This window comes from Melanotaenia boesemani, chromosome 7 (genome assembly GCF_017639745.1).
Source record: "Melanotaenia boesemani isolate fMelBoe1 chromosome 7, fMelBoe1.pri, whole genome shotgun sequence".
Classification (NCBI taxonomy): domain Eukaryota; kingdom Metazoa; phylum Chordata; class Actinopteri; order Atheriniformes; family Melanotaeniidae; genus Melanotaenia; species Melanotaenia boesemani.
In genome coordinates, this window is record NC_055688.1 from 12,418,812 (window position 1) to 12,445,906 (window position 27,095).

At 37.7% G+C, this 27,095-nt stretch overlaps 1 protein-coding gene across 5 annotated transcripts; it reads right to left on the minus strand.

Annotated features, from left to right (window-relative positions):
• Window positions 1–4,772: 4,772 nt before the first annotated feature.
• adad1 (adenosine deaminase domain containing 1 (testis-specific)) lies at window positions 4,773–27,095 on the minus strand. 5 transcript variants are annotated; one of them, XM_041989337.1, is made up of 14 exons: window positions 26,957–27,095; window positions 26,830–26,887; window positions 24,630–24,793; window positions 24,365–24,505; window positions 23,900–24,070; window positions 21,388–21,459; window positions 20,087–20,215; window positions 17,770–17,893; window positions 11,351–11,521; window positions 11,161–11,236; window positions 10,879–11,035; window positions 6,792–7,026; window positions 5,505–5,637; window positions 4,773–5,409 (listed from the first exon to the last, which is right to left on the minus strand). In XM_041989337.1, the coding sequence occupies exons 3-14, from the start codon at window positions 24,790–24,792 to the stop codon at window positions 5,296–5,298; spliced, it is 1,686 nt and encodes a 561-aa protein (XP_041845271.1). In that variant the 5' UTR covers window position 24,793; window positions 26,830–26,887; window positions 26,957–27,095; the 3' UTR covers window positions 4,773–5,295. The 5 variants fall into 5 exon arrangements, with proteins under 5 accessions (XP_041845271.1, XP_041845269.1, XP_041845268.1 ...); XM_041989335.1 differs by having other exon boundaries at window positions 24,630–24,800; XM_041989334.1 differs by lacking the exon at window positions 26,830–26,887.

Here is a 27,095-nt window from a genome sequence, read left to right on the forward strand (position 1 = left end):
GTATAAACTGTTTCAATAATATTTATTGAATTTAATATGGATTTTACTGATGCTATGACTCTGAACACTGCACACAAATATTTACATTTATAACCGTGATACTGTAAAATGGAAAAAAGATCTTATTTATATTGAATGTATTTTTAACCACTGTGCTTTTTTTTTTACTTGCATAATGCATATTTAATTGCTTATCATTTCTATAACTTTCCATAAAGTTCTCAGTCTTTTGACAACAGAATGTACTTGAAGGTAACTTCTGCAAAGATCTGAATTTCTATTTATATATTTATTTTCTTATTTATGTTATTTATTTTGCAGAATGGTTTTATAAACCTGAAGTGTGTAATAAATGTTATATTTTACATGCTGTGTATTGCTTTTATTTGCTATGTTTAGAAAAAGAACTTAACTTACTTGAGAATAAATATGTCCAAAACCTAACACAGTCTTTCTGTGTTTTCTTCAACTTGACTATAAATTTAGATTCTTTTTTTGTTTGTTTCCCTCAAGATGATTAATTATGGAAACAGGTTTTCTTGGAACATTTTCTTCATAACAGGAGTTATTAATGTGGGAGAGAAATAGATGTGGGTGGCTTCATTTCCTCCTCAGTGTTAAGGACAAATGTATTTGTCTCGTTTTCTATCAGAAGTAAGAGTATGGAAAATCTAGTCATAGTTAGCCAACTGTCAAGTTCCCCACATTCTAAACATGTCTACACAGTTGCCTTCATTTGGTTTTCAGTAGAATAACAATTTGCTAGTAAAATGAGCAAATTCCTTCTGGGATAAATACAAAAAATAGAATTCTGTTTGTTTAAATGTATTTGCAATGCCTTTTACTTCAAGTGGGACTTGTATATAATTTTGACAGAAATTTTTATGATCGTTAATGTGTCTGCTGTGCTGGGCTGAAAAAATCTGCTTTACAAAGGGGGAGCTTAATGGATGTAAAGGAAATTATGCTTGGTGGATTTCAGACTCCTCCTGACATTTGAGTATTGTTCTGTATTTTTATTAGTTTTGTTGCTGAATTACATGTTAATGTTGGACCTTACAGAGGAAACAAGGAAATGGGGAGGGTGAGAAGACAAGAGGAGGAGAGAGTTAAGACACAAAAGGAGACAACTATCTCCTACTTTTGAAAGCTTCTGTAAGTAAACAAAGAAGATAATCATTAGGAGCACCTACAAGAAAAAAACAAAAGAAAACATGAGGGGCTGGGGTCAGTGGCCTGCCAGCCTTATCGGGCACTAGTCACCCAAGTGTAAGTCACGCGCAGGATGCAGGGCCTTGCAAGGCCGAGAACCACCCATCCAAAGGCCCTGCTGCTTACCCATGAGGACCAGGCCAACCCAGGACAACCACCCACCACACTAACGCACTTAGCCAAGTTTAACCCTAGCTCTGGAATTTTAAGCATGTTGGTTATATTTTAATTGGTCTGGCTGACCTCTGTAAGCCCACCCTCCGGCTCTGGATATAAGCCAGTCCAGTCCTGGAAAAAGTTGGTGTCAGTGTAGCCAGTGGAACCTGGGCTTTAGTAGCTGAACAGGAAAATCTTGGTTTTCAGTTAGGCTCTGGCAACCATCCAGCAATGGAACAGCTTTGTTCGAGGTTTCCAAAGATTAAGTGTAGATTTTATTTTTCCTTCCATGATGGTATGATATTTAAGAAAGAAAACTATTCGAGCCATCATACACAAAATTGTGAAAGGGTGGTCCACAGAGCAGTACGCATCATTTTCTGATATAGAGGTCACTACATACGTCAAAGGCCCATATTCCCTAAAGATTCTAAAGAAAGCTCATAACTTAGCCAAAACAATCCTAGCAAGGAGTCTTAGCTTAGGAGTGATTCCAGAACATTCTCAAAGTAGTCTGAGCAGGGAATGAACAGAACAGACACGATCTTGGTGAGGAGGTGTGGCTGGCCCTGTTGATAGGTACAAATAATCATTTCTAAAACTGTGATTGGTTGATCCTAAAAGCTAGATAAAACTACACCTGTGGTGATAATGGTCATGGAATGGAAGGTCAAATCAATAAACAATCGTAGAATCTCATCTCATGAAAACTGTGCAAATACAAATAATACTTTACATAAAAATAAAATCTCTGTTAAATGAACAGTAAGCTATACTTTTAAATGATCCTACAGCATATGTGGAAACTCAGGCCCACTTGCACAGACATGCTGATAGTTATATTAATCTGCTTACATTCATTATCATTCCGGTAATTTTTGCACTTTCAACTTTTTAACTATTTTATATTAACAAAGGCCGCTTAAAAGTCCTCTTCTCTGGTCCCTGCTCTTAACAGATCTCACCTTAAAAGCTACTTTAAGAACCAAGATTCTTTAGGAATACCTTTTATCTTTATTAGGGTCTACTCTTCACTTTTAGGGAAAATTCTAAGAACACATCATGATTCAAAGAATATTTGTAGAATCTGGCCACAAGGAGCAACTCTTTCCACAAAGAATCTCCATGAATGCGGCCCCAGATGTTTTACTACAGTTACAAACTGAGCTAGAAAAGATCACCCAGAGGTCTGACTCAATGATACCAATTTGCATCACATTAATTTATAAAATAAGCTATTACACACATTTCTCAAGAAAAATTTAAACAGTGAAGCATTTGAATTTGCTGACTGTACTAAAACAAGTGCTAAGTGCTAAACAATCAATTCTTATCTCGTAATGTCAAATACAACCTTTCATTATTTACTTAAGAACCCTGTGCTTTCATTTGTGATGGCAAAGGGTTCTGATACAGTGGCAATGTGTGGGACCTTAAAAGCGACACCTGGCTTGACTATCCATACCAGTTTAACCTGAAACTATACCATGTGGCAATGATTAGTTTAACTGAAAATGTACTATTTTCCATTTAATTTACAACTAAAAATATCATGTAGACATTTTTGTGTCAATAACATCAATGAGGCAAAGAAACTCAAACTGATTCTACATTTCAAAAACAGCAATAATGCTGCCATGGACTGGTGAAAAGTGGGGCAATGTTGAACTCAAAGCTCAGTAAAGGTTTTAATGAAAACCTCTTCCTTGTTTTTGTAACAGCTCATTTACATGAACAGTCAAGTCAAGGTTTGGAGCTAAATTGTGCCAGGATAAATGCAGGGAGGGAGAATCAAGTTGTTCTCTAAAGTATGCTGAAAGCTGCAATGCTGTTGACTGAAAAGTCGTTTAAGCTATTCTGAAACTTTAAATATTTCCTGATGAAGCTCAATAATCCTAAACCACACACTGCACTGCTGTTTTAATTAGATGACACTACAGTAGCAAAATTTGGATTTTAATAAAGCAAATCAATCATTTAGTAATGCAGTAGAAAACCTGAGTTGCAACAGGTTGGACTGATTTTCAGCTGACATACATTTTAAAATTCTGGTTTTGGATGGACTAACACAGGAATTCAGTCACCCCACCCCCATTTATATTAAAAGGTGTATGTTGCAGGAAAGACATAAAAAAGCAAATATTAAAAGCACACCTGTGCCAGTGTAGGTCTAATCTAGCTTGTATTTACAAGAAGGGCGAACGTTTTTCACAGCACAGTGGCAAAACTGCTACAGGTTTTAAGCCCTCACTTCTGAAATGTTTTCACCATGTAACCACATCAAAAGAGTTGCATATCCTGTTTATCTCTAAACCTACTATTATCACCTCAGTGACTCAGTGTCAATTGAAAAAAAAAAAAAGGTTGGATTTAAACAATTTACATAAAGATAAAACCAAATTAATCGACTGCTTGGAATACAATACTTAAGTCAAATTTATGTTATAGAAATACAGTATGAAGTGCATTGGCTCTATCAGGAAGGAGAGGTCTGCATGCAGTGCCTTACAAGCACGTTATGTAAAGTGCTTTAGCCAAAACATCATCTCGATCTGCAAATGTGAAGTTGATTGTGTCAAATACATTTAAAATGCATTTAATTCTGTAATTGCATTACAAAAATAAAATAAAACTATTGCAGGAGTTCTCCAGATTAGACAAACATAACTCTTTGAGATCTGCACTTCATGAGCTGTAAAAGCAAAAAGCATGTAAAAAGGTAAGATATATTTGAACTGTGGAGCTATACATACAGATGAAAGACTTGATCCTTGGCCCAAAATTCCTGCAGTCAGTGGTTAATCCTTCATAAGGCTAGACCCGTAAACATGTACAGATGTCCAGTCACAAGGACGCAGCAAAATACTGCATAAGAGTAAATGATGTGCTGCATTGCATACACAGGAAACCAATGCATTTCCTGCAGTGTGTAAACTAAAGACTGAGGCAAATCAACAGTGTTTACAAGGGGGAGGGGGGTCAACCTGTTTGAATCAAGTGAAAGGCCAGACTTACATCAACACTTGAATGCTGCCTAGATTTAAGTCTTTGTAATCCTTAAGCTACACAGAGAGCAGGTTGTCATTTTAAAACTGGATTTCAAGATCAATTACTTGGATGCAACTCTCAAACAACATTTAAATTCTGGGATTTACCAATGTGCAAATTAGCCTTGGTTCCATCTCCACTGTTCGCTGGGTTGCTTTAAATTTCATGACTACCTTTTTGGACAGGCATTAGCAGACGGTAGAATGCACACCGCACTGTACAGGCTAAAACATTGTTTGTTTCATGCCGGAGACCTTTAAGGCCTTTTTGCTGCTGTAAAAAAATGCTGCATTAGATATTTTGTTGTATTCTGTGAGTTGTACAAGTGCAATTAAAAAAAAGCTGATTGCTTTACATCTCTTTAAATATTTGTTTTATTTTTCTGTTTTTGTGTGCAAGTTCAAATATTGCACTGTCCAGTAATAAATCAAACTGCTGAATTTTTCCCAAAGATATGAAAATGCAATGTAACTAGAACTAACGTATTTTATAAAAAGTTAACATACCCTCCATATATGCAATAAAGCATTCAGGAACTTAAAGCCAATGATGAAAACTAGTATGACTACACACTGAACACTGTAATTTCCTAACAACAGAGAATACTGTTTAAAGCGTTGAACTATAAAGAATACACATTCTTATTACCATAGACTGAGTATGGAAATTATTAAATATGAACTAAAGTAGGTGGAATTATTGCTATGATAAAGACTTATGGCCTTCAGAAAGAAAACAGAAAGGAGCTTGGAAGCAAATGTTACTTGTCCTCACACATCTTAACAGAACTACTCCAAAACCATGAACATGGATTGATTTTAAACCAAATACCACAGCTCCAAGTTCTTGCAAACAAAATCTGACTTTCAAATTCTTTATTCACATACTGAAGTTGTCACTAATCGATACCTTTTCCAGCCAGGAACCAAAACCCTGCTGATACAGGTATGCTCGCAGCATGCTCTTGGCCTCCTGGTATGGCTTTGCCATCCTCTACAGTGACAAATGATAGAGGTAGAATTAATAGAAGCAGTCTTAATAAAACACTTTTCTTAAGGTAAAATACCATTTGCTTGTAGCTAGCTTACCTTTGCTTCTCTGTAGGAGCTGGTGGCCAGCAGATCCTGTCTCTTGGCCTCTTTGGCAACCAACTTGAAGCGATGCAGCATTGCTGCTTTGCACAGCCGACTTGCCAGAGCAGAGCCACTCTTAAATGGAGATCTACACAAATGGGAATCACTTTTTATGACATAAACACAGATAAATTCAGGACTCCAGAAGCAGGTAAATTGTTACAGAGGAAATAGCAAATAAGTGACAAGTTACAAAATGCATTTACAAGAAACCTTGGTCTATATATGGTCTCTTGTTTGCCAAAACTAGTTTGCAGTATTATTTGTAGTGAACCCTGGTACCACCTCCAAATTTAAGGCAAAGTTCCACATAACAGAGGATGTCACTGCAAAGTTGACATCCCAAGACAACCTTACCAGACGCCCGTTTCAACGACATGGCCAACAGCTCTATAGCTACAACCGGAACAGACTGCCCTCAGCCAATCTCTGGTGTCTTATAGCTGCCAGGAGCCCTGCTATGTCTGCCTTTCACTGCCAGGCCCAATTGGGCTGGTATTAGCAACACATGCACTGGCACCCGACCACATGAAGGAACATTATGTTCAGTGAGTCCAGATTCTGCCTCTGATAGCTGGATAGTAGAATCTAAGTGTGGAAAAGATGTGGAAAATGCAATGCTGGATCGACAGGGTAACAGCTTTGAATGGAGGCAGTGTGATGGTGTGGGGCAGCATCTCCCTCACTGCATAAACATGAGAGTCTGTAACCAGTGGAATCGCATATCTTCATCGATTTCTATCTTCCAAGATGACAACGCTCGCGCCCAAAGCAGTGCGTGACCAAGCTGGTAACCAGAATGAGGAGAAAGTGCCAGGCTGCTGTGGCTGTGCATATGGTATTTATACATGCTACTGAGGCCTCAGTTTGTTAGACAAATAAAGTGTTGAATTGTCAATATGTCCAATAAATGGCACCAAACATAAGTCAGCTGTAGAAAAGGCATTGGCAGAGAAGATTTGGCAATTTTTTTCCATGGACGCAATTCACATATTTAAATCTACTGCCTATCGTACAATTGCCTTTTCCTTACAAATGTGGCACCATTAAAAAGGGGAAAAAAACAGGCTTTCCAACAGTGTAAGATTAATAGCCATGAATCATTTTTACAAAGAAATTATTTACAAAACAAATTTCATTACTTTTTGTTCCAGGTTTAGTTGCCAGCCAATGAATTTAAAAAGGCATATTGAAGTAGAATATGACATGCTTTTTTCAAAATGTCCATGCAGTCACCCTTACTCTTCTACAGTCTTGCCCTCGAGACCATCCACAACTTCCGGAGAGCTGTCTCCTTCACTCCAGTTGATAGCTCGTGTCAGATGGCTTGTGCCTGGTTTGTAGGTGGCTACTGAAGGAACCAGGCTTATTTGGGGCCTCATCAAGCAGTAGAACATGGGCAGCTGAGCGGTGATTCCCTCCACACGCTGGCTCACAGACATCTCCATACCACGGGTGTCTTCACAGCAAGAGTCACCTGTATAATTTTGTTTAGTTAATTCATAGCATCTTCACAACAAATTCAACAACCACGTAGTATATTTCTGAAACTGTTATACTTTTACTTAGTAATTCATCTTTACATATGTTCATTTGCATATTTTGCTTTGTCACCTTTTCATTCATATCAACACAGGAAATTCAACAGTTCAGTCTGTTATGAGCAGGACAAATGTGACTTTCACTGCTATTATCACAGAAAACAGAAAATGAATGGAAAAAGGCTAAAACCACAGAACCCAATATTTTTACACCTTTATGTTATTATAATGATTACAGGAGTTAAAGCATGAACTCTTTTTTTTTTTTTTAAGAGAGGGGGTGGGGACTGATGGTCTCGTTGTCTCGTAATTCTGAGCAGCAGAGAGTAAGTGACATCATTACCAGGTAATTAGGGTTCCTGTTGCACCAACTTGGGAAAAAATGGATGACTTCCAAATAGACAATTTCTAAGAATTTACAATTAGGCAGTATAAAACTAGAAAATCAAAAAACACTACAAAAATGTGCAATAATGAAAACATCAGCCATGATTAATAAACCACACATACTGACACATTTTTTCCCCTCATAAACACTGTAACGATGTAATTATCAATAACAACTTGTTGCTGTTTACACTGGAAACTTAGTGGACACAAAACATAATAGAAAGACATTTAATAAAGACAACAATGGACTATATTTACTGTAGGTAGTATTGAGAGCAGCCATTTTTAAATACGGAATCTCGGTGTCCTCTGAAACTTAATGTTTTCTGTTAGGAAAAACTAGTTCAACTCGTCATTTCTGGCAGAAATTACTTTGGAAAACAAATTCTGAAGACAACTGGAACACACAATAAGACTGGGCAACTTGTAAAAAATTTGAGGCAAAAAAGAAACCTGCAATTTTTTTTTTTTTCCATGAGGATTTTCTACCTTAACACAATACATTTGAAGATATATATATATATATATATATATATATAAAATTACATGCAAATGCACACTACAGCCTAAGCAAAGCCATTTAAGTAATACCAGTAATAATAATAATGTGAATAACAATTCAACAGATTTTCCAACTTGCTCGGGTAGAAAGTCACTCCTGTTTATCTTCTCTTGCCACATCTCACTGTGCGCTAATTCGCAGGAAAAACACATAGTTGGTACCATTTGTTCCTTGCTGGCGGCTGTTGTTTCAAGATGACACTCCGTTACGGTGCTTTCCTACCGCTTACCCGTCATATGTGTACACAAATCTAAAATTCTTTGTTTATGAGAATGTGTCAGATCGTTAGCGAAAATCATAATATACCAATGAAAACACATATAAACATGCAGACATCAATGTTGGCCAGGTAACAACAGAAAATGTTGTCTCTTTAAAAGGGACCTTGTCTGATGTGGTCTAGATCAGTGCCAGGCACCTCTTGTCCTTCGGGGCCACTGTACTGCAGATTTTAGAAGTTTCCCTACTCCTACACACCTGATTCAAATTAAATAGATCCAACAGTTTGTCATCAAGTTTTGTGCATTAATATGAATCAGGTGTGTTGCACCAGGGAAACATCTAAAACCTCCAGGACAGTGGCCTACATGGACCAGAGTTGCCCGTCCCTGCTGTAGATGCAAATAATAAATAAAGTGAGCCTTATTTGCATTTTCATAAACACTGTAAGGGTTTCAAAAATCAAAAACTATGTCTTAAAGGTCCCATATTATACACTTTATTCCCAATCTGAGACCATTCATTAATATCTAAATGAAATATTTCCGCCATGGTATGGACAAATCGACCCTCAGTTTGAGTGCAGCGGCTTCTCTTCACCTCCCTCTTTTTAGCAGCTTCAGAAATGTGCCGTTTATGGTGGGCGGAACCCTGGTGGAGCAGCTCAGCTGTTGGCTCCGCCCATCGCATCGCCCGTCATGAGGTGATTGACAGGTTAATATATTTTCAAGCTATCAGACTAATAAGGCCGAAACGATAAAATAACTGCCAGCTCTTACCTCTCCAGCTGTGTCACGGACAGTTGGTATTGAACCTGGCTTCAGCTTCAAACGGTTGGCGAAGCCTGCTTTCCATGCCCCCATGTTGTGGAAACAGTCCTCTTTGAAATGCTGGCCACAGACATGCAAAACCTTTGGAAGTTTTCCGGGTACATTTCCTCCAAAAATAAAATTAATCCACTCAGTCCTCGTGGGTTCAGTGGATGGAAGTAAAAAAACGTTTTCGTGTTCATTTATGCAGCCACAAACAGAACAGTGCTTCTGTCGCTTAGCCATGTCCGCTAACGAGGGTTGCCGAAGAGGGAAAAACACTGGGCGCTAGGTGATTTTTAGAGGGCGGGCTTTGAGAGCCGGTAGACGGGTCCATCGCTCTGTGGGGAGTGGTTATTGTCCCTTATGACGTCATAACGTACACGCTTTCAAACAAGCTCATTTCAGCGCTTACTTCCCTAGAGGTGGAGCAGGGGGGAGAGAGAGCGCCTGAAAGAGTTTCACACTTACGGGTCTCCTACACATGCGGGGGGACCAGTATGACTGTTCCAAAACCATTAAAAAGTGAATTTTGCATAATATGGAACCTTTAACAAATCCAAATGCTCTGTAGAATTCAGTCCAGATTTGAGTAATCCAGCAGGATTTTCAGCAGGACCTGGTCTGATATGGTCAATATCCCCAAAACAGCAGTGAATTCACTTTGTGTATAACTCACTCAAATCAAAAGTCAACTTCAATAAGGTCAGGCTGTGTCCCTGAACACTTCTTCAATCCAAGCTCAGCAAAGTGTTTAAAAGCTAAACAGCCTGATGTTATTTCTCTGATTCAATCAACAACATGTCATTTCTGACTGTATATGGTCATACGTTCACAATTCTCCTTCAAGCACGCTCAAACGGCGTCAAGGCAACAAAAATGTCTGCATTTCATAAAACCCAAGCTAATGCTATTACATCATAAACAAACGAACGTGATGCATTTTTACAAGGATGCAAATGCATATATTTGCGAGTCGAAATTCTTTTGTGAAGCAGCCTATCAGCTTTGAGATTTTGCCAACCTTACCAAAAGTGGAAAAGCAATCATACAGCATAAACTGACTGTACAACAAATACAGCAAGGTAAACTTTTTGCGTTTGATGTGAATGTAGCACAAAACCCTAACATTTTTAAAATCATCCTCTTGTCAACCTAATTCTACCTGGAGAGATTTTACCCTTCCTAAACTGTTGCCCACTTTATGAAACTAATTTCAGCAAGATTTCAGTGGGACTTTGTTAGAGGTGACATTTTCTGCTTCTATACACAGAAAGGGTCTACATTTGCATTTCTAGGGAGCTTTTTGTTGTGGTACTAAATATTCATAGTACCACATAGTTTTAAGGTTACATTCACACTGGCATTGTTTGGTTCACTTTAAATAAACCACGGTCTGCTTCCACAGACGCCATGGTTCATTTGGAGCACTGTCAAAGCTCATTCACACGCTGTGACACTGTCCAGGCAGTTTGATCTGCTAGAGTTAAGTACAGTGATAAAGCAAACCAAACCAAAGGAAGGTGTGAAATTTCTCCTGGACTATCCTGCTGTAAATATGCCTTAAACAAGAATATCTGGAACAAGCAATGCTTCCATCAAGTTAATTTCTTTTAGCACGAAGGGAAATACAGGACATTCAACTTTTTATGAATAAAGTCCAGCATTACACTACAATGTGCTGTCTCAACAATGAATGTTTCAACTATTTCATTTACATTTGGTAATGATAGAATTGGGAAAAGGGCACTTAAATTGACAGAAAAATTAAAATCAGTTCCGACCCTAAGGAGCATAACTGAACTTGCCTATGAGAATGCTTTGAACATAGATGGGCTCGATAAAGTGGCTTAGTAGTGCTCCCTGGTACCCTAGCACCTGCCACTGAGTGATCTTGTCTGTGGTCGACATACTGACCAGCTTGCAGGCAGACTGGTCAAAGGCTGATGACAAAACTGAGAACACCTTTAAAAGAAAATGACGTTTGTAGGTATGAGTCAAAGTAAACACAACAACTACATTTCTAAAAACAAAGACACTACAATTAAAGATAAATGTTATCCCAATAAATAAAATAATTAGTACTATACCTTGCCCTCAACTGACACATGTAGGCTGATCTCATTGTTGACATGCCAAGCAGAAATAGAGAGAGGGTTCAGGCGTCTGACAAAAATCATAGCAGAAGAAATTTCACTTGATTTTGGGTGTTACAAGGGGGGTAAAAACATGGAAAACAGCAGTGATAAAATCCAAGGAATGAAGTTTACACAAACTTACAAGGTAGAAGGAATCTCAGCAGCTCCCTTTGGAAGTTGGTTCATATAGAGGTGAAGGGTAATGCCACTTTTCAGGCTGAGAAGATTTCCGCTGCCATTAAGCTGAAAGATCGACTTCTCAGTCAAACTGGCATTTTTGCTGAAAAACATCAGCAGGTGCCGATACAGATACCTGGAAACACAGTGTGAAAATGGCACATTATATTTAATTACCTCCACCAAGGATATGGTTATGTTTCAGCGGTTTTGTTTGTCTGTCTGTTAGCAACACAACTTGAAAAATAATGGATGAATTTTGATTAAATTTTCAGGAAATCTCAGAAGTGGAAAAAGGAACAAGTTATTAGATTTTGGGGATGATCTGAATCACTGCTTGGATGCAGGAATTTTTTAAAGGCTTCTTTAAAGGCACAGGGCAGGCTCAAACATCTGGGAAAATCGGTAAACTTTGTCACATCCAGGTCTTTTACCCGTGAAAAGAAGAGTTTGCTAAAGGCTAACACCATTTTCAGCATCAACCCTCAAATTTGTTTTGATTTTTTGTAAAGCTTCCTTTAAATGTGCTGAAAAGTTGGGTTGTAGCAGGCTGCCATAACAGAAAACAGACTGTTTTTTGAACTACCAAATAGACACAAACGCTCAGAAAGATGTGGTAACTGGCTAGTGGCTATCAAGCGTTTCAAAGCTTATGGTATACCTTGGAGTCCTTCGAAATATTCCACAATTTCTTTAGATCATTTTGTGACTAACAAGTAAAACAATATATTACTGTTTAAAACGTTTGGTTCTATTTGGGTATATTTGGGGTGAGTTGATTCACTAATCGATTTTAATCGATGTGACATGCCGATTCAATTACGATTCGTAAATGTTAAAATTATTTTTCATAATAGTTAAATGATAGGGACACAGCTACAAAGTGATGCAGAAACATAAAGGTCGTGTGCGCTGCCCAGACATTTTCGGAGGACAGACTGGCCCTCGTAATACGGCAGCAAACAGTAAACAACAGAAATACTAGGAAGGTGGCAGCTAGCCTTTCAGCTTTTTCGTGAGATTTACTCATAGGGTTTGAAGGATAGTGTTTGGAAACATTTTGTTTTTTATGGACATAAGGACAGACAAGGCCTATTTACTCCATATAAAAGTTTAAAGCCAAAATAAAATATAATAATTCTACAACCATGCGGCAGCACCTCATGTGTTCCCAGCCCAGGTAAGAGCAGAAGAAGAAGCTGTCTGTTTTTCTGTTGGTTTGACATACATTGACAGAAAAGTATACTATAGCCATTGCCCTTTTACTTTATCAAAACAGCATAGCTACATATGCTTTTTTGATAGATAAGCTACAATGACATTTACTATTTTATTTAGCAATAATTATTTCAAAGTTAATTAGTACATGTTCAATTACATGCAGTTTGGGAGATGGCGCTGGATGCTATTAAGTTGATATTACAATACCTGTTTAACCTGTTGAAACCTTGGGGTTTTGGAGGCGTGGTTCGCCTGAACAGACCTACCTAAATTAAATTAACAATAACTCTACAATTATCAGGTCAATATGCGTAATCTTGGTCTCAATCTATAGATAAGACCTCACCGATAAACCAAAGGAAAAAAATTAATTTCTTTATCCTTGTCTAATTGTTTTTAAGTTACACAATAGCCAACATCATGATAGAAATGATTCTATGCATAATAATGCATTTTTTTTTTATTATTATTATATTTGGCATAAATATGCCACTGCATGCATTCAGCAACGCCTTGACTGCAACAGTGCCAAGTTACATGAGAATAGCACAAAGCTCATAGATTTTATGAAGGTTTCAGTGTGAATAGTAGCAGGCAGACACTCTATTTGGCCAACTGAATACCCAAACTGTGCCACATAGGTATTTTACTTCTTGGAAGGGAATCCGGCTACAAAATACTGTGTGCATACAATTCAGGATTTAGCCCTGGTATTTAGCCACTATATCATCAGTTTCCACCACTGTGCATCGTGTATAATCAATATGTATAAAATCAGAATCACAGTTAGCATTAGCATCGCTGCTATCATCAGGACTAGATATAACTACATGTCTGTGTTTCCTTGAGAGCTTCTAAGAGGGTGTATTTATTTTTTGAGGTTTCTTGGACATGCTGATCACTTTTAGCTTTTGTTGTAAATGAGTAAAATCTCTAAATCAATTAATGAAATCACTGCCATTCTATATTCGCTCTGGTGAGTCGGCGTATGTCAAAGATCTTATATAATGGGGATGCTCCTGCATTTACACTCAAAGATAAATACTTGATAAATAAAGTCTTGTTCAAGTGTTTGAACTTTATTTACACTGCAAGGACCTGCGAGAAATCAACAAGATGGCTGTGAATGGTAGCATATGAAATGCTGACATATGACGCAGTTTCTCTACTATAGAAGAGTGTGCTGTGAGTTTTGGTCAAAGACTAGTGTGGAAAGACTAAAAATAACTACGAAATGGTAAGCAAATAAAATATACTGCTTTTGGTAAGCATAGTTTTGGGGTTTGGTGACATGCTGTGTGATAAACATGGAATCTGATGCACTGGCTGTGAAATGCAAAGATTGGCTTTGTGTTTGTTTTGAAACTGACAAGAGGTAGTCGGCTAAGATCAGATTATGCTCTGTATCAAAGTGTAGCTTTTCTAGTTTCATTAGATACCAAATATGTTGGGGTGAAGCGAACGGATCACGTGTTCTGTTGCATTTTATTTTGAGTATTGCTCAAGTTGATGGCCAATGGAGAAAAATTAAAACCATTAGAACAAGCTGCACACTTCAACACAGATGCTGATTTCATGCAGGGTTTCTTTTCCCCGAAAAGCTGTTCATGGTGACATGACCACCACATTGTGGCATAGGTTTGCACCTGCCCATGGAGGGATAATTCTGATATTAAAGATAAGAACTCAACAACTAATGACCATAATCATTGGCCAAAAATAAATAAAATGGCTTTGTGGAGGTCAGCGCTCTGAGTGCTCTCATTGTCCCACTAAAGCAGTTTATTATACCCCATTACCTCATTTGTATTTCTGAAAATTGTATATTTCCAAATATTTGCCATGGAGGAAAATAAGTTAATACTGCATCGTGTGCTATTCTAAGTTCTTCCTTAATCAGTGAACAGGAATCCAGAGTTATGCAGATGAAGCCCTGCCAAAACGCCCACAATCAGGCATGCAGTGAGGTCTCCTCTGGTTTCGTAAAACTAACTCTGCTGTACTCATATGCTAAAGACCAAACAGCAATAAAATAATGGTCATAGCTTCTGACCTGCACAAAATGAGCACAAGACTCTAAAGGCCTGTTTCCACTGACGGAACCGGGTGGAGGCGGGTCGAGACACATTTGTTTGTGTTTCCACACAAAGGACCCTTCTGTTGGGGTACTAATCTAACTAACCGACAGGAAAGGGTGGAGTTTGACACACTGCAATCTGTCGATTGGTTGAGAAAAAAAGTCACTTCATGCGCAACCTGGCATTAAAACAAAGCAGGAAAAACTCTTTGTTTAGAGCAACACATTTTTCTTTTTGTTGATTAAATCTCTGTTTAAAATGGCATTACGAAGCACCGCCAAGAAGAACGAACACAAACTCCTGGATAATTGCCATTCTCCAAATTCTGCAAAAACATCATGAGCAATAAGCCCCAACAAGTGGAGGACTAAAGCCCATCCTTTAAGACTGTGAAGGGTCCCAAATATTCCAGGGATGCACCGATACCAGTAGTGAGTATTGGTGCGATACCATGTGCATGTACTCATACTCGGTAGTCATAAAAGTACTCCAATACTCATATGAAAAAACTAGTGCTGTCAAACTTAACAGGTTAATGCAAAGAGAATAATCTGTGTAATTGACCCACATTTTTAAAAAATGCATCAAGATATAAACCACTAAAAACCAAAAAACCAGATTAAAAGACTGAGGCTAATGCCCATGTTAACAAATGCAACAGTACAGCACTACTAGCTGGCCACAGATCAGCCCTGCTCTCCAAGCTAAAGACGTCCTTACAAAAACTTTAGGACAAATTTGACAGAGTCCAAACAACCATCACTAGCCACCACAATGGACAGTCGTCACTAGAAGAAAATGCTGACACCAGCAGCTGGAGGAAATGGAGACTTTATGTAGTCAGCTTCAAACTGATAACAGAAAGTTAAAGGCTAAGTTAACTGATCTGGAGGGGAGAAGCAAACGCTGCAATGTTCAGCTGATCGGGCTCCCTGAGGGAATTGAAGGTCCACAGTTCTTTTTGAAACTTCTGCAAGAGACCCAGAGGGATATCCACGACTTGTTATCCTCTGCTTCCACCAATTTAGAGAAGGGAATGACTGGTCTGGGAGGCTCAGAACAGAGGTATGGCGCTTGACCAGGGTCATTAATTCAGAGTTCATAAAAGTGCTCAACCAGAGGAAGGAATATTAGAAAGTGATGTCCTCCCTTTACAAGACGGGATTAAATTGAAGCCATCTGTACGGATGGACAGACAGATGGATGGATGATCTGTCTGTCTACAGAATGTTTTGGGTCTGTCCTAAACTCACTCCTTACTGGTCTTCTGTTTATGATGTCATTTCTAATGCTTATGGTTATACCATTATGCCATCCCCAGCAATTGCATTGTTTGGTATTAATGCTTGCTCAAACAGATGTAATCTTTTCCACTCAGTTACAGAGAGGGTCAGAGCCTTCTCTTTTCTGCGGGCCAGAAGATTATTCTATGTAAATGGAAAGATGCAATCCCTCCATCACACAACCAATGGATAAAGGATATGATGCGTAATTTAAAACTGGAAAAAAATCAGACGTACATTTGAAAGCTTCAGAAATAGATTTAGCAAGATCTGGGACCCGCTGATAAGTTATGTGTCCAACTTACCTGGACTGGAATAGAGATTTTATGATCTCAATAGAGTATTCAAACCGTAATGCAACTGTCTCTGTGCTTTGTTCATTTTGATTCTTCTTTTCATCTGTAAGTGTTACCACTGTTAATCCAAAATAAACGTGTTAAAAAAAACAAAGCAGTCTGTCAGTGCATCTGGTGATCACTTCCTGAAAGATCGGGTAGTAACAGGAAGCTTCTGTACACAAGGTTGGTATGTGGGTTGGAGATACTCCATGTTGTTGTCAGATATGCCCAGTGGTGGGAGAGGTACAACACTGTACGCCTCTTTAGGATGTGTGATGGCTTAAGCCCCACAATGGTAATGTTGGTCACATATTTTCATTATACATTTATTTGCAGATAAATATTAAACAGTATTTGTATTCATGTTTTACCTTGCATTGATGATTTAGAGTGCACACATATCAACTATGGAAGGTTATGTGCTTTAACATGTATTTTAAGTTACCGTGGTGGCGCAAGCTTCATTTCCCGATTGATGAAAGGCGTGGCAAAGGGCTGAGGAGCTTTAAATCTGGGCGCCGGCTCATCAGGCTCTACCATGTGCTGCTGGATCATGGGTGGGGGGGGTTTCAAGTTTAGTTAGTTTGGAGACTTTGTCTAGTTATTGTCTTCCATTTGTTTTCCCCTGTGTGTATTATTTAGTTTGGCCAAACCACTACAAGTTACCCTCATTGTGTCAGTGTGTTAGGTCAGTTTTTCCCTCAGTTAAGTTTGATTCTGTTTAACTTTTGAGTATCGTTAAATTTAGTTGACCTCTTTTAATGGCCGGCTAGTTTATTCATTCTTTTGTATTTTTGGGTCAATAAAAACTCAGGTTTTGAAATTACTTTCTGTGTCCTCGCTGCTTTACTGCTTGGTCCTTGACAGGATGTCACAGAACAGATCCAGTGTCCTATCTCCATGTTTTGGACAGTCAACATACTGTACAAAACTAGTCAGGCAGGAGGACAGAGAAACATGACTGACATCTCCCATGATCTCGATGAAAGCATCCAGATTTTGGCTCTATCCTAGGCAGAAAAGGCTTGTACCTTCACTTCTTATTGTACATCTAAGACTTTATTTTAGCCCTGACTCTGCATCCACGGTACAGCTCCTCAGATAAGTTGGAAATAAATGTTTAGACCATGTCCTATCCTCGACAGGGAAATCCGTGAAAAAAAACAAACAAAAAATAAATAAAACAGCACAGAAGCACGGATTTGCTGCCACTACACCGGCGCATAGCAATCAAAAACAAAATATATGGGTATAATGCAAAAAAGAATATTGAAAAACTGTTAGAAGTTTGTGTCCATAATGTGGTACATCTATTATGAATGAACTTACTACTTGTGGAAAAAGAATAAATTTACATGGGATGATAGGACTACGTTTGGCATATTCTTCTTATAAAGAAAATGCATTTTGTTAATAATCATGAAATAAGAAAAGAACATAAGCAGATTCAAGTTTGCTTTTTACCTCATAAGAGATCTTCTTGCAGTCACAACTGCATGCGAATCATGCACAAGCCGTCCATTCGATGAGACAGACTCTTTTGTATTGAAGCTCCCTGTACCAAGAGCAATGACCTCACATCCAGTGGCTAGAGGGAAAGCAAGGACAGTGTGTTAAGGTTAATAGAGCATTTGCAGCAAACTGCCACTCAACTGCAGAGAAAATAAACTTCAGTTTATAGGTATGCATTTCTTTTTACCAAGTGTACTTGACATAAATTCAGGGCTCCAGAGCAACTGTTTTGTGCGTTGTTTTAAAGTTGAGCCAATACAAATATTATTATCGGAAATACTCACCGATCCTGACAAAAGTCAGGAGATCAGGGATTATTTCTGTCTAAACACCATCCGATAGTTGTCATTGACAAAATGAATATACTACTATACCCTGTGCCCATGTTAATTATCTGTGCTGCAGACCGGCTCAAAGGCTTAACTTATTACAGAGACTCAAGCTATTATTTATAACCATGGGCATCCAGCAGAATAAGACTGTGTCTCTGCTTAAATAAAAATCTCTGCTAGTTAGCAGACACCTTCATATGTCTGTTTATAGGTCCATGTTCTCCAATGTCCTCTGATAAACAATAAACAGAACTGATCCAGACAGTTCAAGAGACACGTACCAGCCTCCCCATCCTGTTTACTGTGACAAAAACTGGTGTTGTGTCAAGGTCAGTTTTCCCATCAAGATCCATTGCCCGTGAGAACCATTATTCCTTTCAAACACAGAGGAACCATATGTAACAGTGAATTTCCGTCCACCAGATGTTTTACCCATGACCAAATATGATCCAGAGGGAACTTCTTGAACTGAGTGAAGACTATTAACTATCGCATGGCATGCTTTCATCGATGTTGTCAAGGCTTTTTGACACACTGCAGCTAATGAGAAAGTGAGACACTAGAATGCACGTTAGAATGCGACACACGATTCCAACGTTAGATGGCTGTAATTCTTACTCAATGTCGCTTTAAAAAAAATATTTAATTTTGTTATATTAGCTGATAAGTGAATGTGGTAAGCATTTGCCATTTTCTATTTAAAATACAAGCTCAAAGAAATCCCAGATGTTAATCAATTATTTATTTATTGTATGTGTGTCTACCTCAGAATGATTAAAAAGATTCAAAAGGAAAAGAAAAAAAGAAAAAGAAAGAAATTGGAGCGACATAGCTGGTCTGCTTTGCTTTTGAAACGCTTCCCCCTTCAGTTGAACCAATAGATTGTTAAGAGGGACGGAGCCTCCGTGACGTCACCCGTAGTTTTTGAAGAGCAAAAGTGAAGCTTGTTGGGCGGTTCCCACTGTTGCCATCTTGGCAGCGTCATGCGTGTCGTTAGTCCCGGAAAATCCAAAAATGGGCAAAGAGGTCGAGCTGAGAGGGGGACTGTGAAGGTGGGGATGGATGATTGACAACCATCAAACTCAGCGCTGCCTATAGCTAAGAGCTAACCCTGAGAAATGGTAGCTAACCAGCTAACGGAGGTAGGCGGGCTAAAGCTAAGACATGCTGTTAGTCGGCTAAAAAGCGCAGTTGTGCTGCTCTCTCCTTTCTTTCCGATACATGTCAATCAAAAGGACACACCCCTAATTATGCCGAATTTCAAGATTAAATAACATCCAAATGGATGAGTTAGGAAAAAATTCACCCCCCTCACAGTTGTCATGAAGGTAAACTTGACCTATTAATCCTAAAATGGATTTTTGTACCAGGCTTTAAACATGTTTATTTCTGCTGTAAATGTCTTTGTACCATGGGAGTCTATGGGGATTTACTCCGTTTTGAAGCCAGCCCCTAGCGGATGAGGGGTGAACTGCAATTTTTTGCACTTCGCATAGGCTTCACATTTCACCGCCGGAGGTTGCCAGTGAGATTAAAAGAGAAAGCAGACTGCATCCTCATATGATGAAATACTACAATACTTCATGTTTTACAACTGATTCCACTTTAATTGCAAAATTCAACGATTCCGTCTGTTCCATTCATACTCGTTGTCGACTGTGTGCTACTTGCAATTTCAAACCAGCAGTGTAAAACTGCTGATCAGAGCCCATAAAAAGAGAAGATCCCTAACTTCTTTTTAATTGGCTTTTTATGACAGTGTAATTATTCTCTGAGCTCAGGCAAGAAGGCAATGAACACAGAATATATAGACATTTGGGAGATAAAAGTCACACATCTAGGTCTAAAAAAATGTTAGGTACACTACAGTGAACCAAAAAATAAATAAATATTTTTTTTTTTTTGTCCATTCCTTGGACCATAACACAATCACTTACAAGTCTGAACAATGAATGCTGCTGTAGTGTCTGCACAGTTGGAGAACTCAGGGTAGCTGTTCATCAGTTTAGTTAGTTGATCCCTGACAGCATTTGGAATCTGGAGGTTGATTGGAGAATTCCTCCTCTCTAAAAAGTAAAAAATAATATCAATTAAATTAATATCACTACCAACAACAAATGAGCAAGGAGATTTGTATCAACACATCTAAGTATATTCTAAGAATATACAACGTACGGACGGACAGATGAATGGAAACCAGCATGTTGCTGCTGTGCTTTCACCAACTTTTCTAAAACGTGTTCTATAATTGTTAAAGTCTGACTTATCTGAGCTGGGCTTTTAAGGTGAGTTATGAATACTTTCATGTTTAAAATATTTTATATGAACGTTCAGGAGCACAACATTCTGTAATATAAAAAGGCAAGATAAATTAATGATAACAGTGATGTTTAGTTGATTAGTTTATTTTAGCTGAGCCTTAAATTTCCATATCTGCACACTTTGTTTCCTCTAGTTAAGGTGGGACCAACATTCTGATGTTAACCTGATCAAGTTTTTACCTATTTTAAAAGACACAGGCATGTAACCAACATTTTCTGATCACCTTAACAAGAAAAATATTTTAAGTAAGCAACAAAATAAATTATGTTGAGTAATTTCACTGCAAGTATTTCAATTTTAAGATGTTAATTGATTACAACATATTCAGGTTTTTACAGCTTTTTGCCCTTGAAGACCCCAAGGTCTGCACTCCTTAACTCATGTCACCCTGACTTTATGTTACAAGTTTTGGCCGATGAGCTCCTTTGCTCTAACCCAGCTTTCTAACTGTTTTGCAACATGTTCTGAACATCTTGCAATGAATGAATGGGTCACTAAAAAAATAAATAAATAAATAAATAAAATGAAACAAGACTCAAGAAAACTAAAAAAAAAACCTTTATATTTGTGTGTTAGTTTTTAATAAGATTTTAGAACATTAAATTTAAAGGTTAATAATTCACAAATTTGGATTGTGCATCAAATTATTTTGGTGCAAGGATTTCTTTTTGCCATGAGCACCAGTGCACCTTTACTCTAAAATGTATTTCAAGCCCTGAGGAAACGGTCTTGTCTGAAGCTCTGAAATGGAGAGTGATTTATCCAGTCCTTCAGGGATATAAACAGTGCAGGATGCTTGTGTGTTTGTGATGAAATATGTCTTTTAAATGTTATTCTTAGGGTGTAAAGGGCATGTAACTTGGAAATGGAACAGCATCCAAGCCTAAGATGTAGTAACACTGAGATCAAGAAATACCATAAATAGCTCGACAAGGATGGATGTCAGACATGGTGGGCTTCTCTTTTACTGGCAGGTGCGGAAGGACATCTAAACAGGAAAAAGAAACATACATGGAAAAGAGCAGTGGTAAGTGACACCATACAATATAGTTAAACTCACCCTAACAGTGTTTATCTGGCACCACTGACCCTTCAATACATGCTCTTTACATGAGCTTATATCCTTTTCATTATGCATTATATAATGTTGGTTATTCCCTGTAACAAGATAGTTTGATAATTCATTTCATCAATGATTAATACTGCTTCCCAAAAATTAACAAATGGCAATATTTTTGACCATCTTAAGCTAGCAAGCATTTAACTTCTATCATTTTCAGGGGTAAAAATCAAAAAACTTTGTGTGTGTGCACCCATGTTGGTGGGTGGGTTGGGGCCTTTTGCTGTAACATGCGGGAATGTATACAGTTGATCAAGCTGAATCTAACTTCATCCCAGTCATTTGAGTCATGTTATGGCTTAAAATTAATTCTATATTTTTTGTAGGTTTTATTAACATCAACCCATGACGTTTTTCTTTTCTTTTTTGTTACATGAAAGCCTTTTGGTCAGTTGTGAAAAATTGCTTTCCAATGAAGTTTGTAAATGTGACACCGTCACAGCTGAGTCTAGCTGTCACATGATGTTTAAATAAAGCTATTTTGTCATTATTACATCATATTCCCACTGTATTAGGGAGGTTTCCTGTTACAGCTAGAGTTCATGAACACATGACTTAGCAAAGCTGATTTTAGGTCAGTTCATTAAGTCTGTATCTAAGTTTTGCACTTGAAACTAATGTTTAACTGATGTTAAACTATGTTCTTCTGACTGCTTTTGTTTTAACCTCTGTATTTCACCTTTAAAACTGTTTACTTTTTCTTGTTTGGCGTCATTATTTTCAGCACAACCTCACATGTGACTTTACAGATTTTCTTTCATTTTGACATACTGTATTAACACATTAGATGTAAATTCACACAGAAAAACAAAACCCAAGTAGATAAAAACCACTAGATATCTAAACCTGATTTATCTTCACAGATGTGTGTCCAACAACTAGTAGATTTTACAGCTGTTTCACTAGCAAACCTCACTAATACTGAAAAGTTATACAAAATAAAGGGAGAAAATATCTAACTGCTTCATGTGACAGTGACATTACTCTGATTGACATGAGAGTGATAGATTTAGCTTAGTATTGCTATCATATCCAAAAACAATACTTTTGGGTAAATATGTGCCTGTGTGAACCACGAATCGCTAGTTTCCTCCTTCTCAGCTGAACAATAAACAAATGCACCAAGAGAGACGGTGATACCAGGAGACTTAGGCCCCGTACTGGCTCTTGGTAAATGTATTGAGGAGATTAATGACAGGATGTGTCTGAACTTTCTTCAGTTAAACAAAAACAAAGCTGAGGTGATTGTCTTTGATTAAAGGTTACCACAGAGCTTCAGTCTATACACCTAAAACCACCAAAACCACTTCAGTCCAGCTCTGAGGTCTTGACACTGGCTGTCTGCTCATCAGAGAGTACACTATAAAAAGTTCTGCTGCTGGTCTATAAAGCTCTGAATGGTTTAGGACCAAAATACATCAGTGACCTCTTGACCCAGTATGAACCTACCAGAACCCTCAGGTCATCTGGTTCCAGTTTCTTATCAGTTCCCAGAGTCAGAACCAGACATGGAGAAGCTGCATTCAGCTTCTATGCTCCACATGTCTGGAACAAACTCCCAGAAAGCCTCAGATCAACTGAAACACTCAGCTTATTTAAATCCAAGTTAAAGACTTACCTGCTCTCTGCTGCATTTCACTATTCACATTTTCTTTAAAGCTTAAATTTTTAAACTTGATCATGTTTAATACTGTTTTTTCCCCATACTGGAACTTTATTTCTTGCGTTTATTTTAGTTTAGCTTTTTCTTTCTGTTTTTATTTATTTCTTTGAATGTTTTCCCTGCACTCTACTGTAACGCTTTTGTTGTTTTATGTAAAGCACTTTGAATTGTTATGTACATGAAATGTGCTATATAAATAAATTAGCCTTGCCTTACAGTAAGACTGAGTGCTCCATTACATCTCAGTCAATGTGCTGATTTAATCTGTACCCTAACACAAAGTCCAAGTCTGCAACATTTCTGGCTATCTATATGTGCTCTTTAGAATTACATAAGAGTAAGAATTTATTTGTAACTGGAATTTTTTATTCAGAGTACATATGGTACATTAAATATAAACATACAGAATTGTTTAAAAGTTTTGACCCTCTGGAAACCAGCTTGTTCCATGTTGCCTCTAGATGGATGCTGGGCACGCATTAATTGTGTTAAAAATTAATTAAAGCAATTTATTACAAAAATTAGTTACTGATGTAAACGCATTTTTATGACAGCCTTAATTTAAAGTTGTATATTGGAGACAAGTTTCCTTTATCAAAAGTTAATCCTTTTCACAAACCCATTTTGAACCAACAAGACACTAACCTGATGCCTCTGGAAGAACAGACTTCAGACTTTCCAAGGTGGGTAGCAAGTCCTCCAGTGCAAGCTCTGCTGCTTTGAGGCGAGCCTCCTTCTTTGTTGTTCCCATGCCAGTCTTGTATTTAATCCCATCAATCACCACACAAAAGGCAAAATAAAACCCTGGTACATTTCCTGAGAAAAACAGCAATGAATCTTTTGATCAATGTCACTCGTTCAGTGCTGGCTAATGATGCATGTTCTGTTGGTCAAAGTAAATATTAAGCTGCTTGAATTTTAAAATCATATGAGGAACATACAAGGGCAAGTTTTATGTTGACATACCAGTGGTCAAGAAAGAAATTAGTAAAGTTCAGCAGAGAAGTTTTTGTTTTCATATAGCCAATAGCACTGTGGCTACCCTTAAAGGCCAAAACTACAACTTAATTGCACCGTACATTGATACACAACCATGCAGTGGCGCTTTACCTGTGGTTACTGTTTCCTTAACTTCTAGATGGAACTGTAAATTCTGGGCGAGCTGATGGAGCAGAGCTGTTGCATTAGTTTCACCATTCTTGTACCTGTCTATCAATATTTTGGGCAAATCATTTGGCTTGGCAAAAGAACCTTAGTTGGTAAACAAGAAAAAGCACAGAAAGAGCATTCAGAGATGATACGAATTAATAAATCAATGGGAAAATATATATATATTGCTTTTGGAACTTAAACAAATAAAAACTTGCAAACTAACCAGGTCTGAATGACCCTTTTTCTTGTTTGTCAGAATCATGTTTACTGGGGCTATTTGAAGTAGTTGATGGTCTGTATGACTGGTTCATTTCCGGTGCTGTTGGCAAATTCTTCTGGAGGATTTGTGCAAAACAGGCTCCTCTAGATCCACCAGCTGGAAACATCCTGCAAGCTTTCACAATTATTAAACAGAGAACAATTACATTTGACTCGATACTGTGACGAAGAAGAAGAACAGACTGAACATGTAAGACTCTGCAACAGTGGTGGGTTTCTCTAAAGCTTAATCTGCAAAACGTAAAATGGCTTTTCTATGCTTGTCAGCAATGTAGGGCTGGGCGATATGGCCTAAAAATAAAATCTCAGATTTTTTTATAACCAAACCGATTTACAATTTTAATAGATATTTTTTCTTTTCTTTTACAATACATAACCTTATTAAAAACATTTATTTATTTATATAAATGAATGCCAGCAAAAAAAAGCATATAATGTCTTAACTTTTCCACCATAATAATGACTTCATATCTTACATAGAAATATGCAACACAACTGCATTCGTGATCTCTTTCCATCTGGATCTTATCATACAGGATCCACTGCAGAAATAATTCCCCTGATGAAGGTTGTCTCTTAACGAGAGTTTGTGGGTTAAAATTTACTGCTGCATCTCAAAGAGATCAGCATTTCTCACTGCAGTTATACGCACAACTAAATCCCAGGCATGGGTGAAGGGTCACTTTACTGAAAATCTGTCAGACAAACACTGTTCTGGTTTGGAGGGAGGGCTAAGTCTGCTGCTAACTAACTATGGGAAAAAAAACAGATTTTCATAAAAATAAATTGCCAGAAATCGATTCAATTTATCGATTTTATCGATTACTCGCCCAGCCCTACAGCAACGTACCTGTCGTGTAAACTGAGTTATATTTTGAAGCCAGTAAGGTTAGCAGATTGTTATGAGTTACAGCCATGTACAGGTTTGATTGTTTGGAGGTGTTCACAGAAACTCATGAGCTCACAAATAGTGCAACCGGTTTGTTAAAATGGTTTGGCTTAAACTTGTAGCCGATTTACAAAAATGTTTTCATAAGGTTTTATTTTTTTATGTTGTTTTCCTATTCACTCTACTTTCAGTTTGTCTCCAGAGTGGCTTTGCTCCTTTTTAGTTTACTGTTTAAAATGTAAAACCGCTCATAAATGTAGGCCTAGACTGAAATAAGTTGTTTTCACAACAATGTAATCAACTGTTCTTGTTTTTGTAAACTACTTGGTTCCAAATGCAACTTTTTTAAAATTTTAGAAAACGTTGCCAGTCACTGAATCCTGGAAAATGGGAAAGAGATGGTTTGCAAATACAAATAAAACTTTACAAGTTGTATTTAAAATTAATATAACTGCGAAAAACACACTAACCTACTTCTTTCTTAAATGCTAGTATTATACAGAACAATAATTTGAGAATAACTGTGGCATCTTTATGCTCATGCTAAGACACATACTGCTGAATGTAAACCTGTTCATATTAAATAGTTTTTTTCATATTATGCCCTGTGCACTGTACTGGACGCCCCATATGATTTCTCTATTGTAACTGTCCAATCGAATTTATTTATAGAGCACTTTAAACACAACACTGAGGAAATTCTGAAGAATAAAACAACAAATCATAGTAAATCTACTTATTTACCTCCTGACCTCCTTTAATTTGAATCGATTCAAATAGATAAAACGACTTTTTTTTTAAGCTATTACATTTTTTAAAAAAAGGTATGTTTCTTAATTTCTCTCTCGTTATCACTTGGTATCCAGTTTGAGTAAAACCAATTAACAGTTACTGACTTACCGCGATGATTTAACTCGGTGTACTAATATGGCTGACGGTATAAAATCCAGATTAAAAACAAAATTGTGTTAAAAGAGCATTTATAAGTCTCCAAACTTTAAATATTAGTTTTTATCTCCAAGCTAGCTCCAAGCTACTTTTTTTTTAAAATCTACGAAGACAAACTAGCTGGCAAAACTGCCGTTGGAACTGCTGATACCTAGCTTAGTAGCACCTGCAAGGTTAGCTAAACATCGCGGTTCTCTTCGCATTTCCGTTACGTTGTACTTGTAATGTTAAACTTACATATTCCGTAAGTTATGTTCCAACACCTCGGGCTTGGTGGCAACTCCACCAAGTAGAAACTACAACTTATCTTCAGTCCAGTAAAATGGATGTTGCGCCCTTGTCTTCTCAAGTGTGCTTCGAATGTGCTATTTTAAATTATATTTTTAAATACATACACACAATGCTTCACATTTTAACAGTTTCGGTCGACTCACCGTTTATTTTTCAAATGTTCATAACGTTCTGGAGCTCTGACGAACTGAACGCAGTGCACTGCTCTTGGTCGGAGCGACGCCGAGGTCCAAATACGACAAACGGCCTGCCACACTCTCGCAGTAGCCGTTTCTGTACCGG